We start from the raw sequence: 16,566 nt of genomic DNA, 5'->3' as shown, positions 1-16,566 counted from the left end.
GTGTAGATTAAACTGTATTGTGTTATTGATTACAAATTACTTGATGAAAATTGTAGTTAGTAATGTAATCTATTAGATTACACATATTAGGTAATACATTCTGACTACTTTTTGATTACTCTATTACTCTATTATTTTAAAAAATGTGTTTATCACAGTTTTGAATAGGAACATTTTGTTGATTATAAAAATACAAGAAAGAAAAATATATATATATTCTATCCTTTATTATCAACAAGACCGAGTGCAATTTAATGTCAAGGTTTCCTAAACTGGGGTTTGTGAAGGAACTGCAGGGGCTTTGTGAGTTGTTGAAATTAATATCAGAATAATTTAGCTTAAACAAATAATAAATTGTTTTAATATAAAAACAATATTTGAACACTAAAAGTAGATTTATTTATTTATTTATTTTTTGTCCATAAACTGACCTCAGAAAAGCGTGAACATAAATGATTGAAATATTAAATTAAAAATAATGTATGAATAATGTGTTATCTTGTAATCCATAAAAAGTAATTGTGACCTTACTATAAGCATTTTAAAATGTAATATAATTTACATTTAAAAGTACATAATTTTTGGAATCAGATTAAGTAATCCATATAGCGTGAAATTAGTAAAACAGTGATATAACTGATCGCTGCTAGTAGTCTAGTCCACAGGTTATTTGTAACCTTATGTAAATGATTTTATTTGATTTTATGTGATCATGACTGGTCTTTGTGGCAGAACTATTGGAGTAGTGAGTTCCTATCATCATAGTCATAGACCATGTGTGTCTCCTCTTTATTAGAATACATACACAAATGCTGATAAACTGCTTGAAGCTGCAGAGCAATTGGCCCAGACAGGCGAGTGTGACCCAGAGGAGATCTATCAGGCCGCCCATCAGCTGGAGGACCGGATCCAGGACTTTGTAAGGCGCGTGGAGCAGCGAAAAGTCTTGCTAGACATGTCAGTGGCTTTCCACACCCATGTTAAGGAGGTAAGAACTAGTTGAGTTCTTTAATTTAGTCTAAATTAAAAAAAAAATAGTACCTTGAATATTTTTTGCAGTCCTACAAAAAAAGGGTTCAATCAAAAGACACAGCCTCTCGGGACAGCTTCAGCATATGTTAAACTGTCAGCATGTTAAAATCCTCTCAGGAAAGTTAAATTCGTTGTCTTCAAATTCATGTCTTTAAAGCACCTCTGGAGAGCATCTCCCCCACATCCATCAAAGTACCGCTTTTGTTACAAATTCACCTCAGTTATAAACTTCAAAACAATTCGCCTGAGGCCTCAAATTGCCTGCTCTGAGCAATGTTGCTGTTTTTATACATAATGGGAAGGTTTTTTGGTGACTGCTGTGATTTTTGAGCCATAAAATGATTTAAAATATTTAGCATGCTTATTTGTTATATATGTGTGCACCATAAGAAATTTCAAGTGAACGATAATTGTATAATTCTAGTAGAGTCCAAATCATGTCAGATTAGTTGGTCATTCAAAGTTGTGGATAAATTAACACTCAATATCAGATCGTTAGAAACTAAATTAAATATGAGATGAATGTGCAAATTGCTTAATTATAGAGCTATAGAGAAATATTTAGAGCTTTCTGAGCAAAGTATGAAGTGATTAATGTATGTGTCTATTGCGCATAGCTGTGGACGTGGCTGGAGGAGTTGCAGAAGGAATTGTTGGATGATGTGTATGCCGAGTCGGTGGAGGCCGTTCAGGACCTGATCAAGCGTTTTGGGCAGCAGCAGCAGACCACACTGCAATTCACTGTAAATGTCATTAAAGAAGGAGAGGATCTCATTCAACAACTCAGGTGCACAATCTTCTCATCTGTCCTTCCCTTTCATGTCTCCTCCTGCAACGAATCCTTTAAATTGCTTTCTTATTTCAGTGTGTTTGATTCCATTTAAGTGTTGGATTAGTGTGAAAGCCACCTTTTGAAATCTTAGCACACCAAGGAGCCACCTAGGAGCTTTAAGTTTGCAGTCGGAAGCCTGGAGTGAAAAACCGGGTTCCACCAAATAATGCACAGACAATAAATGTAATCTTTCTGTTGCGGCATCTTCAGCAGTTCCTCACAAACAATACAACCTGTGTAGCCCCACTTAGAAACAAATAACTGAACTAGTTCATTTTAGTGAATCAGTCAAAAATGCTCAGGCATCGGTGCTAGGCTTGAATCAGTCAAACGACTCATTTCTTGAATCGTTCAAAGTGATTCTTTTCTGAGACACTGGCCATTTCATTGTGTCCAAATCGATATGAATCAAGAACCATCTTATGTGGTTACAGAGGACTTTCATTGTAAATATTAATCATACACATTTAGGACATAATTTGCTGTAATAATGTTACTTCAGTAAAAAAAAAAAATTACAGCATATTACCCAAAAGTATGTTTTTTTTTTTATATATTTAGGACCAATTACTCTTTAAGTACTAGAATAATCGTTAATGGAATTGTTAAGTGGAATCGGAATTCTATTCAGCAGTGTTTTTGTACTCAAGCAAACCATTAGTCATTCTCAGTTGACCAAACCTTTGGATGGTTTAAGCCCCATCCATCCTCCAGCATCCACTTTGCATTTGGAATGCTGTACTCTTTACATTACCGTAACTTGGAGAGTGACTGTGCAGATGTGCTAGTGTTACCAGTTGGTCACATGTATAATCTGCATGTGGGAAGTGCTGTAGCAGCAGAGGAATGTGAAGGATGAGATTCAGTAAAGATAGATGCTTGAACAGAAAGTTAAGCAGGCGAAGGAGAAGGAGAGAGCACCAGAGGCTGTTTGGAGTGGAGTCTCTCAGCCCCCTCAGGGCAAACTCACCGCTCCGCTTCCAGTCCCTCTCACGTGTTCAGCTCTGCCACATTTCATCAGTACAACTCTGAATCCCTGACTACCAGCACTACTGCAGTGGGCTGCACAATACTGCAAAATAACAAGATATTCGGGGCTTAAGGAATGGTTTTGATGCATCCCAAATGACTTATTTTCATAACATAATAATAGTAATTTTATAAAAACTGATTTAGAGTTTTGAGGAAACATTTAATGTTTGATTGACATGTTCCAGAAAAGAAAGATTGGACACCAGAAAAAAATATATATTAATAATGCTGTAAATAGATTAAAAAAAATTATAATAATTATTGTTTATATGAAGTTTAAATTAAAAGTTCAATTTTATATTTCATTAATTATATCAAATCAAATGTTAATTTCATTAAATATTCACTTTTTTTGGTATATATGAAATTATATGAATTACTACTTGTTAGTTTCATATAATAACTAGTGCAATCAGTTGATCGTTAAGAAATTAAATCTAATTAAGTCATATGCTGACAAATAATTATAATGAATAATTAAAAAAATATTTTTTATTTTAAAATATTTAATTTATTTAAATTATTTAAACTTATCAACATGTCACTTAATTAGATTTAATTTCATTAATTGACATGCACCAGTTATTAGAATAATAAATGATAATTAAATTTATATATATGTATAATATATTAAATATAAATGTATAAAGTATAATAGTATTATGAAATATAATTTAGAATGTAATAGTAATAGTATAATTTATATTATATAAATTATAATTAATATTATTATAATTTTATATAGAACAGAATAAAGGAATATATACAAAATATGGTGTTTAACTTCAACATTGATAAGTGGCTAATTGCAATTAATTTTATATTTTATATATTATTGTTTTATGTTTTATATATGAAATTATATGAAAACACATTGCATATATTCAATTCATTTTGTATAATAATTGGTGCAGGATTTCTATTTTAGTTTTTTTTGAAAGGAAAGCAGATGAAGACGTGGCTTAATTCTCTTCCTCCTCCGCTTGCAAACTGGTCTCTCTATGCATGTGATTTTGAGTATGGCTATCCCTCCATGTGCACTTTCTCTCTCTCACTCTATTATTCTCTCTTCCTCTAGTGTCTTACATAATCCTGCTTTCATAACCGCCCAGTTAATTATGCAGAGGTAATACTTAAACCCCTAGAGCCCAGAGGTACAAACAGAAAGGTCCCAAGCTCACACCAACACAGAATGCCCACACCGCAGAGACATTACGCACTAACACAAGCTCTCCAACTCACACACAGGAGATATCAGGATCTCAGCATCGCACTCAGTTACTCACATTACAGACGTTAGACTGTCATCATACTGTTTGAGTCTAATCTAATCTCGAAACTCTGGTTGTGTTGAGGTTGTGGATTGGTGATGAAAGTGTTAATTATTCTGTTATTCCGTATGAAGTCCACTCAGTCACGCAAACCTTGCAGTATGTTAAAAGCACATCACCATGGGAACAGATTATCCGCAGCAATCCAGCATTGAAGCATCAATTAAAGCAAGGGCCTTTATTACCCCGATAACTGTGATTTTACTTTATTACGGCATTTGTTTTAATAAAGTTTAATCAGAGTTAACCCGCTTGTAATCTTTGTGATGGGTCTTTCTTCTATTCCTTACAGACTAATTTGAAACTCTTACTTCCTCGTTTTCTTACAGCACCCCCCACCCTTTTGTACAATTCTTACTAAAGCTCTCCCTTATAATTAACCTTTTTAATGAAAAGAGGATAATGTTGCATATTTTACATAATATCATTCCAATGGGCTTGTAATCCTCTCTCCCATTCGCAAGATAATGCTTTTAGGACCATATAATTTCCCATTTTTAATGAATTTTTAATCTCATTAGTGCTGGTTTTTGTTTTATTACATTTAAATTTCAAGCTTAAAGTCACATTCTCTTTCAGGCCCTAATATTGTCAGTTTTTATTTGTTTTAGGTTCAGTATTCTGCTGATCATTTACTTTTATCCCACGGAGGTTAGAGCTGCACAATGAAACAGAAGTTTGTTTTTCAAACCCCATTAGGCCTTTTTCCACCAGCAGTGTGCCAGAATCCATTTCACAAAATGCAAAAAATCGATTGTGGATGTGACAGAAAACAAACTTTTACAGTAATTTACATTCTATTTGCCATTTGAAAACTTTTTAGTGAATCAGCAAAACAGATGCATGAAACAGTATTAAACATAAGATTGAATGTTTGTAACAAAAGTTTCTATAGCAACTTTTCCTCTATTCAACTAATATGATTTTATTTGATACCACTCAATCTATGAAAGAGTTAAAAGTCGGGAAATCCAAATAAAAGCATTGTACAAATAAAGAAAACAAAAAATTCCTCAAATTCCATTAGACTTGGGCTTGAAAATTCCTAACATTCCTTAAATGATACTGTTTTTATTACAGCTTTGACTTTCCCAAAGGGCATTATTGTAAGAAGTAAACATGTTTCTTCCTGTTACTCTTGCACACGCCAGAACAAATGAACCTTTGCTGTAACAGCTCTTGCTCTGTTTTCCTGCAGAGACTCAGCCATCTCCAGCAATAAGACCCCTCACAACAGCTCCATCAACCACATCGAGAGCGTCCTGCAGCAGCTGGATGAGGCTCAGGCTCAGATGGAGGAGCTCTTCCAGGAGAGGAAGATCAAACTGGAGCTTTTCCTTCAGCTCAGGATCTTTGAGAGGGATGCCATTGATGTGAGTTCAGTGTGTGTTTTAAAGTCACGTGACATACAGCCAAGTATGGTGACCCATACTCAGAATTCGTGCTATGCATTTAACCCATCCAAAGTGCACACACACAGCAGTGAACACACACACACACACACACACACCGTGAACACACACCCAGACACAGTGGGAACAGCCATTTATACGCGGTGCCCGGGGCAGCCATTGGGGGTTCGGTGCCTTGCTCAAGAGCACCTAAGTCGTGGTGTTGCCGGTCCGAGACTCGAACCCACAACCTTAGGGTTAGGAGTCAAACTCTCTAACCATTAGGGCACGAATTCCCTTATGAAAATAATTCAATGAAAATGTCAATTCTGTCATAATTTACTCACCCCCATGTCATTCCTTATGATTTTCTTTCATGGATACTTAAATCCCTATTCATTTTCATTGTAGTACTTTTCTGTTCCACAGAAGAAAAAGTCTTACGGGTTTGGAAATAGTGAGTGTAAATAATGGCAGAGTCCTCATTTTGAGTGATCTACTCTTCTAACTAGGGCATTATTCCCATCAGCACACAGTTTGTGACTCCCTGATGTTTAATATGATTTATTAGCAATTAATAAGCATAAGGGTGATCTGCACTCAAAAGTTATTACTCCCTCTTTCCTGTTTGCACACTTACAGAAGCACTCAGAGTTTATGAAGTGATAGAGGAAGTTACACACACATTGCCCTTAACATATAAGAGCAAGTCAGGACAGATCACTTTGTTTCTTATCCTGGGTGATCTTGCTGTGTCTGCATTAGTAATAATGACTCTCAGACTGCGCTTATATGTTGTATCTTATTTTCCAGATTATCTCAGATCTCGACTCATGGAACGAGGAGCTGTCACAGCAGATGAATGACTTTGACACAGAAGATCTGACGCTGGCCGAACAGAGACTGCAGCACCACGCAGATAAAGCCCTGACCATGAACAACCTCGCCTTCCATGTCATCCACCAGGGCCAGGAACTGCTGCAGTACGTCAACGAGGTGCAGGCGTCTGGTGAGTCAAACATGCCACTAGGGGCTTTTCAGTATATATATACATAATAGCTATTTGCACTTCAGGTGCAAATTTGGGGTTACTTAATTTTTTCTTTAGAAAGAAATTAATACTTTTATTCAGCAAAGGACACGTGACATTTATTGAAAGTGACATTAAAGGCATTTATAATGTTACAAAACATTTTCATTTCATATAAATGCTGTTCTTTTGAACTTTACATGCATTTAAAAAAAAAAACACATTTTCCACAAAATATTAAGCAGCACGACTGTTTCTAACATTGATATTAATAGGAAGTGTTGCTTGAACACAAAATCATTATATTAGAATGATTTCTGAAGGATCATGTGACACTGATGATTGGGCTAATGGTGACTAAAAAATCAGCTTTACCATCACAGGAGTAAATAACATTTTAAAATATATTAAAATAAAAAAGTGATTTAATATTGTAATAATATTTTGCAATATTACTCTTATATAAATTTTGATCAGATAAACTTTAGCAACTTAATTTAACTTCAGCTGTCCTTAAACAAGAGTTTTCATTCCAGCAGTTTCATGATTGTTATGGAGCTGAAAATGTGGTGTTTTTCAGGTGTGGAGTTGCTGTGTGACCGTGATGTGGACATGGCCACCCGTGTGCATGATCTGCTGGAGTTTCTACATGAGAAACAACAAGAGCTGGACGTGGCCGCAGAGCAGCACCGCAGACACCTGGAGCAGTGTGTGCAACTGCGCCACCTACAGGCAGAGGTCAAACAGGTAATGCACAAGCTAGTTCAGACAGGAATACTAGCTTACTGCATACTGCTGAGTATATACTTTATACTGCCGGCTGTTTTTGAATATGGTATATTGCACTGCATTGATTTGTATTTGCTAATCTCTTCACTTGTTGCAGGTTCTGGGTTGGATTCGTAATGGCGAGTCAATGTTGAATGCAGGTCTGATTACGGCCAGTTCACTTCAAGAAGCTGAGCAGCTGCAGAGAGAGCATGAGCAGTTCCAGCATGCTATCGAGGTTAGTGCTCCTCATATTTAGGGTCAAACCTTTTTATTCTTAATCTTCTTTCACCTCCCATTTTCCTCTTTTTCACCATTTCCTTGCCTATTTCTTGCAATGGACTCATTACTGTAATTGTAATAGCTCAAACCATGATTATCTTCAACATGTATTAGCACTAATATGCCCCCATATATGCATGCAGATGTTTCTTCAACTAAGGGCACTTTTTGATCTGTGGGCTGCAAACAAAAACTCAGTTTTCACTCCATTACTCTACATTACTTTATAATTTGTCCACTAATAATATGACCAAAAATGTCTTTTTTTCTACATCAGCAAATGTCATTACCACCACGTGTCAGTCTATGTATTATTTACCAGCATTCTTTGGTGCAAATATTTTATACATTTCTGAAATAAAAGGGCTGACTCCTTTGTATTGCTAAGGCTAATTTCATATCTAGCATTTATACAATTAAATTATATTTTCTAATTTTTTTTTTTAATAATTTTTTGAAATTGTTGTTTGTTTGTTGGTGATGAATGATGATGAGGTTATTTTGTTATTTTAACTTTTTTCTTTCTTTTTCTTTTTCTTTCACTGCTTTCACTCACACTTTTGTCTCTTCATAAGTCTACAAAGTTTTTTTCTTAGGTATATTATATGTGACTGTACGCCACAAATGAGGGACGGATGTAATTTATGTAAAATAAATGGTTTATTTCACTCTTTGTTTGGATTGTCATATTTTTAAACATATGTATATATATATATTTTTTACTACTTTTTATAATTTTCATAGTTTAAAATTGTTTAATTTGGCTCTGGAACAATAGTAAAACAAAATATATACACTATCCTTCAAAAGTTTGGCATCAGTATGATTTTTTTTAAATAAATTAATATGTTTATGCAACAGGGACACATTAAATTCAATAAAGACTTTTATAATATCACAGAAAATGTATATTTCAAAGAAATGCTTTTGAACTTCCTATTCATCAGAGAATCCTAAAAAGGAAAAAATGTATCATGGTTTCCATAAAAATATCAAGCAGCTGTTTTCATCATGTGACACTGAAGACTGGAGTAATGGCTGCTGAAAATCCAGCTTTGCTGTATTTTAATCAAATAAACGCAGCCTTGGTGAGCATGAGAGTCTTCTTTTGAAAACATTTTTAAAAATCCTATTGACCCAATGCTTTTAGAAATACTAATAATAACTGGCAAGTTTCCATGAGAGATTTAATGTGACCTTAATATACAACGTTGAACCTAAAAGTGTAGTAGAAGAAACACATGCAAACAGCAACATGGAACCTCATAATATCTGAACATGCTGATTGAAGCTTTAGTCAGCTGTTTATCTGCAACTGGAGCTCGTGTATGATCCTGACATGCCCTGAGCTCCTGCACAGACAGCCTCTTTGCTCTCCACTTCCCCTCCTTTAAGGAAGAACCAGGATAACATCAGATCCATTGTCACTGTATTGCTATTGGGAACCTGAGGAGCATTCTCATTCCTCCTACCTTTCAGTACTGAATATTGAGGGATGCTCTGTTTCTTTAAGATAGCATCCGTAAACCACACTTTGTGGACGAATGATGAACTATCAGTCGTATCTCAGCGTCTGTTGTCTTAAACCATCTGACTCCTGCCCCTCTATCTTTCTTTAATCTTCATCCATTCAGGCCTGCCGTTTCAGTCCTTGTCTTTGTGTGTTTTATCTGACATGTTTTCTCTTTCTCTCAATAGAAAACCCATCAAAGCGCCCTACAGGTCCAGCAGAAAGCCGAGGCCCTGCTGCAGGCTAATCACTACGACATGGACATGATCCGAGACTGCGCTGAGAATGTGGCCTCTCACTGGCAGCAGCTCATGCTGAAGATGGAAGACCGGCTCAAGCTGGTCAACGCATCTGTGGCCTTCTACAAGACCTCCGAACAGGTCTGTAGAAGGGTTTGTGTGACTGATGTCGTGTCGCACATCATATCTGTGCATTTAAGCATAGATTGAACAGTATTCATTGACCAATCAGCATCCAGGACTTTTATTAATTCATACTATAATGAGTTTAAAAGGCCAACAGGCAGTTGAAGGCTCATCTTCCCGTCTGTGCTGCTGTAGGTATGCAGTGTGTTGGAGAGTCTGGAGCAAGAGTACAAGCGTGAGGAGGACTGGTGTGGTGGAGCGGACAAACTAGGGCCCAACTGTGAAACCGACCACGTCACCCCCATGATCAGCAAGCATCTGGAGCAGAAAGAGGCCTTCCTCAAGGTAACGTATCCAAAACCAAAGGGCACATCATTCTTTTGAGTCAGATCAATTCACAATCATTCTGACTGCTCTAACTGAAGTCAGGCAGTCAGTAAAACAAACAGAAGGTATTGAGATACTTAACACAAAGTACAAAAAGTGCTGGATGAAGTAGATATTCACCTACGAACAGAAAGCTACTTTTTCAGAGGTAACTTTAAGAAGATTCAGCTACAGCTGTCATGTGAATAAGCCATTTTTCAGGTGTTTCCCTATGTGAGCTATTTTGTTGCTATTTAAAACTGTTAGTTTGGTCAAAAGAATCTCAAGTCTTGCAGAACTTTGTAATGGCCACATGAAAGCCAGACATACTCTAGCAAAATGAAAACTTCTCTTTTTAACACAAGCATATATTGAAATTAAGCGTTGTTTTCACAGTGTTTGGTTAATTTCTCTGTTGCGCTCTGTGTTTCAGGCATGCACCTTGGCTAGACGGAATGCCGACGTGTTCCTAAAATACATGCACAGAAACAGTGTCAGCATGCCGGGGATGTTGAGTCACGTCAAAGCACCAGAGCAGCAGGTCAAAAGTGAGTTTTGGCCCACCGCTTTGTCAAAACAGTCCAGATAATGACTTCAGAAATATTGCATAAAGGGTAATATACAGTCTGACTGTGTATTATCCTGCTTATGAAACAGCTATGTACTAAATATATTAATAAATGGACAGGAAATATTGATTTTGTTAACTTATTTTGTGAGAAGTGAGGCTGTGATGTGATGCAAAAGACATCAGTGGATATAGCAGTCAGTTATACAGTTTACCAGACATTATGCAAAAATATATGAACTGTAGAATACCACAACTGACCATTCAGAATCAAGCATTCCAGAGAGACATATAATAAACACATGGTGCCCCTGATATGTCCCAGTAGTATTTCAAATCCTGTTCCACTTTTCAAACCACAAGGCTACAGATGCTGCCGCTCTGCATGTTTTCCTCTTATTTACCAGTCTTCCCTCTGCTGGCTCTCTGGAGATATGACAAAACACAGTCTGTCTTCCCCATAGGGGTTGAGATCCAGTGCTTGTTGATCTTGCGTGTTTTTTTCTGTGAGCCATCTAAAATAGCTCTGGTCTGCCATCTAATGGCCGAGGAGTGTGCTGCACCCTCACTTGAGTTTTTAGCAGCTGTCCCACTTTGGCCCACTTTAGCCCAGTTTAGAATGTGTGCATTGTGAATGTGGCCCTGTTCTGTTCTGAGTGTGCTTACAATGACTCAGATAAGGAAACCATAAATGGGTCAGGCCTCCGCTGTACAGAGAGGGCAGCTTACTGCAAAATGGTGAAAGCATTACTCCACTGGGGATCGTCACTTTACCTTCATGCTTCACACGCACACACACACACACACAACATTGTAAAGTGCATGTGCTTGTATAGCAGTTTTATCTTTAGTGCTTTCAATTAATCATTCATTTAGTCAAATTAATTAATGTATGTTTAATTATGTACATGTAATTATCAAATAATAAAAAGGCATGTAATCATCATCATCATTATAAAAATATTACTAATAATAATGGATTTTCTGTAGGACTATCAAGTCGATTAATCGCGATTAATTGCATCCAAAATAAAAGTTTGTGTTTACATAATTTATGTGTGTATACTGTGTATATATGTATATATGAATACACACGCATACATGTACAGTATATATTTAAGAAATATTTGTAATATATATTTATATTTCTAAAATAAATCCTATATAAATATGAAAAAATATATATACACATATAAATATTTATTAAATATATACATGCATGTCTGTATTTATATATACATATAAATATACACAATATGCACACATATCATGTAAACACAAACTTTTATTTTGGATGCAATTAATCAAGAATAATTGATTTGGCAGCCCAAAATTTCCTACATTAGAAAAATTCAATAATTTATTACCTGTTCTATTGAAATTAATTATATTTTAAATTAACATTAATCTTAAAATATTTTAATTATGCATTATTTTATCAAATAATAATAATAATAATAAGATAGATCTATTATTGTTGTTATTTTCCTATCATCAGATCAATTCAAGCAATTGCCATTCAAGCTTCAAATAAGCATTTAATATTGAATTTTATAATTAAATAGATTAGGTTTTATGTATAAGTATTTTAATAATAGATCAAATTAAATTTAACATAATAAAATAACTTAATAATATTTTATAAAATAATTGAAGTTAATATATTGTTTATTTCTCTAGTTATTTTTATTGCTTGAAATGCACTGATAGTAGAATAATAATAATAATAATAATAATAATAATAATAATAGTATTATTGTTTTTTTCTTACCATCAGTGCAATTTAAGCAATAAACAATTAAAAATAACTTATAAAACAACTCTTTGTGATGTTTATTCAGTGATTTACACGTGTGCCATAATATTGTTTGAATTATCTTAATTTGGGGCTTTCTCAGAAAAAGGTCAATTCGATTAAATAATCTGCACATCTTGTATCTACTCATTTTTATTGATTGAGAGCACTAGTTAAAATACATATATTAAATATAATGATAAGCATGATTTCAGCGGCTTACTCTAGTGGTTAAAGATCTGGGCTGGTGTTTAAATGTTGTGCTTCAGAACTGCGGTGTACATCATAGTTAAGAATGATTGTGTCATTTTCTAGATATCCTGAATGAGTTGCTGCAAAGGGAGAATCGGGTCCTGCACTTCTGGACCATGAGGAAGAGAAGGCTGGACCAGTGTCAGCAGTATGTGGTGTTTGAACGCAGTGCCAAACAGGTTTGATGTCCCTCTCTTCCTCCATCTGTTCCTTTGATGTCTGATCAGTCTGATTATTCACTTTTTCTTGGCCCAAGGCTGAGACTGACAGACTCATGACTCACTGCCATGGCTCTAATTAAACTGCACATAGACATTATAATTAAGTCATTTACCTTTTTCATCCTCTGTTTGTATGTGTGTGCACCGGGAAGTGCGTGTCTTCATATGCCATAGCATGTCTTCTCAGTCCATTCTTGGCTTAGTCATGAAAATGTTGTTTTATAACAATGTTTCTCAATTAGGTTTTCTTTAGGACCCAGAATACACATTTAGACATCAAGTAAAATGACACACAAGTGGCAAAAGTATACCAAAACTTAGGGGGAACCATAGGGAAACTTTTTTGCGTGTGAGTGTTTTGATTTGGACATTTGTGCAGTAGAGCCATAGAGTTTGCTTGAAGAATGGCTATTCATTATTCATTAATAATGAATATATGGAAAAGGCCTATTGATTAAAATATCAAAACCATGCACATTTATACGTTCAGTTGTGTTTTGTTTTACCTTACTGTCTGCACCACACTATTTTAAAGTGTTTCTTTCTCTCTGTCCAGGCTCTGGAGTGGATCCACGACACCGGTGAGTTCTATCTGTCCACACACACCTCCACAGGCTCCAGCATCCACCACACACAGGAGCTTCTGAAGGAGCACGAAGACTTCCACATCACAGCCAAGGTGCAACTGCACCACAGTGAAGACAATCACCTGGGCTGCACCTTTTAACTCTGCAGTTACCTAAAGCTCTTTCTCTTCCTGTGTCCCCAGCAAACCAAAGAGCGGGTGAAGCTGCTGATACAGTTAGCGGATGGTTTCTGTGATAAGGGTCACGCCCATGCCGCTGAGATTAAGAAATGGGTCACGGCCGTGGACAAACGCTATCGAGACTTCTCCCTTCGCATGGACAAGTATCGCATGTCTCTAGAGAAAGCCCTCGGCATCTCCACAGACTCAAACAAAGCCGTATGTGTTTTCTTTCTCATAATGGTGTGATATCTGATCATTCTAAGTCTTGACATACAACATTCCAGCATTTCTCATGAGTTCACATGGTTTACAGTCATAATCTGTACAAACAGTTTGTGCTTTTGCCAGCAGGCTGTCAGCAGATTATGTAAGATGACTATTTACAAAATCCATTAGCATCAATCATTTTTACATACTTGTAATATTTCAAGTAAGTCTTCTCAAAGAATTGTTTTACAAGATTTACAGCTATTAGAATATTACTGTATGTAATCAGCATGTTCAGAATACATTAAAACATATTTCCTCTCTTCTGTTCTCTTCTAGAAACACTTGAAGTGGAAGTTTTTACTCTTGTTTTAATTGTAGCTGCACACAATAAATTAATAAACAATCTTTCATGTCCATAACAGTGACACAAAAGAACGCAATAAATTATAGATTATAATATTTATTTATTTATTACACAAAAGAACGCAATAAATTATAGATTATAATATTTATTTATTTATTCATTTATTTATTCAGTTTTAGTTTTACCTAAGTTTTACATTTAGTATTTATTTTGTTTTATTTCTGCTTTCAGAATATTTTTGTGCATGTAATCATAATCATTGGGAATAGTCCTGGAAAAGATTATCAAGCCTGATTATCAAGTTGTTTTTAACTTCCAGAGTAAAGACCTACAGTTGGACATCGGTCAGAGGTAAAGTGAGGGAACTAAAAACTCAGAGATGCTGTTATTAATTTCTGAATGTAATAAAATGACGCTCCAGGGTCAGAGGTCAAACTCAGAGATGCTGCCCACGAGCTTAACGAAGAGAAGCGCAAGTCTGCCCGCAGGAAGGAGTATGTCTTATTTATTCAGTGTTTGAGACTGAGAATGATCTATATTTTCTGATATAATGATTTTGTCTTTTCCTTTTTTATAGCTTCATCATGGCTGAGCTGATCCAGACAGAAAAGGCTTATGTACGAGACTTGAGAGAGTGCATGGATGTGAGTATTTTATTGTATATTATTAATGTGTTTTGGCTCAGTAATTAAAAAAAAAAGTTTTTATTTGGATCTTTCGTTTGGAATTATGGAATATTCAAAGCAAGTCAAGATAAATACCTCTTACTTCAGACTATAATGTAAATAAATCTATCAATTTGAATCTTTTCCTCTAATCCAGACATATCTGTGGGAGATGACCAGTGGCGTGGAGGAAATCCCACCAGGGATCGTTAATAAAGAGCATATCATTTTTGGTAACATGCAGGACCTCTACGAGTTCCATCACAAGTGAGTTCATCCAAATGCTTTAAGCCTTGTCCCTTTTTTTTTTAAGAATAAATCCTCCCATCCAACATCCAATGAATTAGTTTCCTGTTCTCTGTAATTGGCTCATATATATCGCTCTCTTTTTTTTTTTTTTTTTCTGTGCATCACCAGTATATTCCTCAAAGAGCTGGAGAAGTATGAGCAGCTTCCTGAAGATGTGGGCCACTGTTTTGTGACTTGGGTGAGTCGAGTTAACTGTGTTTGAATACTAATGTTGTATCTGCTGCTTTATGAATACGGTTATTAAAATGCCTCTGATCTTTCTGCAGGCCGATAAGTTCCAGATGTATGTGAACTACTGCAAGAACAAACCAGACTCCACTCAGCTTATTCTTGAGCATGCTGGAGGATATTTTGACGTGAGTTGAATGTTTCTGTTATGATTTAAGTGTTTCATTCAATTTGAAGTTTCATCATGTCTGCCTGTCCACGGCCAATTTGAAGCTCAATGGTGAAAGTTGGTATATTGATATTGCTGTTACAGGAAATCCAACAGAGGCATCGCCTGGCCAACTCCATCTCTTTATTCATAATTAATCATGTTTGTTCAGAGAATAACCAAGTACCAGCTGCTCCTCAAGGTAAAAATATCTTGGATTCATCCTGAAACTTACAGACCAGTTTGTTTGAAAGTTCAATGGTAAGTTGGTTTGCATTTATAGGAGCTCCTGACTTGTTGCGAGGAAGGCAAAGGTGAAATCAAAGATGGCCTGGAAGTTATGCTCAGTGTTCCCAAGAGAGCCAACGACGCCATGCACTTGAGCATGCTGGAAGGTGAGCGGACGCACACAGACACACAAAGACACACATGGGGCGGATGAAACCGTTTCTGATGGCAGTGAATGTCTTCAGGGTTTGACGAGAACATCGAGTCCCAAGGAGAACTGATCCTGCAGGAGGCGTTCCAGGTGTGGGATCCCAAGACCCTGATCCGTAAAGGACGGGAGCGGCACCTGTTCCTCTTTGAAATGTCACTGATCTTCAGCAAGGAGGTTAAAGATTCCAATGGCAGGAGCAAGTACATCTACAAGAGCAAGCTTTTTGTAAGTTTCACAGCAATGTTAAAAAGCTGAAACCTCATTATATGCAGCATTATATGCAGCAGATCTGATTGTTTTAAATGCTTTGTTCTGACTGCAGACCTCTGAACTGGGTGTTACTGAGCATGTGGAAGGAGATCCATGTAAATTTGCCCTCTGGGTTGGCCGGACCCCAACTTCAGACAACAAGATTGTCCTCAAGGTAACCCTCTCTTTTACTCTCTCTCGCTCTATTGAAAAGCATGGCACTGTTTTGCTCCAGCTTTCTACGTTGCATCTCTCTGTAGCTTGTCTCTTTTGCACTTTAACAAGTAAAAGGTTGAGTATTTGTAAAATCCACATATTCAGTGTGAAGACTCACATTTTTCACTTGTTTTTACAAACTGGGGGATGAAATCTCAGTTGTTTTGTGTAGTAATTGACAGCATGCTTCAGGTGCTGTTGATATGATTTGAGAT

At 36.1% G+C, this 16,566-nt stretch overlaps 1 protein-coding gene across 1 annotated transcript in view; it reads left to right on the top strand.

Annotated features, from left to right (window-relative positions):
- Positions 1-16,566, top strand: part of LOC109050369 (triple functional domain protein-like) — a 97,282-nt gene that overhangs the window by 61,374 nt on the left and 19,342 nt on the right. The window contains 23 exon segments of the mRNA XM_042777022.1: positions 797-988; positions 1,650-1,819; positions 5,426-5,600; positions 6,432-6,627; positions 7,229-7,395; positions 7,535-7,654; positions 9,397-9,588; positions 9,769-9,918; positions 10,373-10,487; positions 12,618-12,733; positions 13,332-13,454; positions 13,545-13,739; positions 14,417-14,441; positions 14,477-14,591; positions 14,675-14,741; positions 14,920-15,029; positions 15,180-15,249; positions 15,338-15,427; positions 15,553-15,612; positions 15,614-15,649; positions 15,731-15,842; positions 15,921-16,111; positions 16,209-16,310. Of these exon segments, the coding sequence (XP_042632956.1) occupies positions 797-988; positions 1,650-1,819; positions 5,426-5,600; positions 6,432-6,627; positions 7,229-7,395; positions 7,535-7,654; positions 9,397-9,588; positions 9,769-9,918; positions 10,373-10,487; positions 12,618-12,733; positions 13,332-13,454; positions 13,545-13,739; positions 14,417-14,441; positions 14,477-14,591; positions 14,675-14,741; positions 14,920-15,029; positions 15,180-15,249; positions 15,338-15,427; positions 15,553-15,612; positions 15,614-15,649; positions 15,731-15,842; positions 15,921-16,111; positions 16,209-16,310 (2,889 nt within the window).

This window comes from Cyprinus carpio, chromosome A19 (genome assembly GCF_018340385.1).
Source record: "Cyprinus carpio isolate SPL01 chromosome A19, ASM1834038v1, whole genome shotgun sequence".
Classification (NCBI taxonomy): Eukaryota; Metazoa; Chordata; class Actinopteri; order Cypriniformes; family Cyprinidae; genus Cyprinus; species Cyprinus carpio.
Note: the sequence above shows the minus strand (reverse complement) of the source record. Positions and strands in the feature narration are given on the sequence as shown.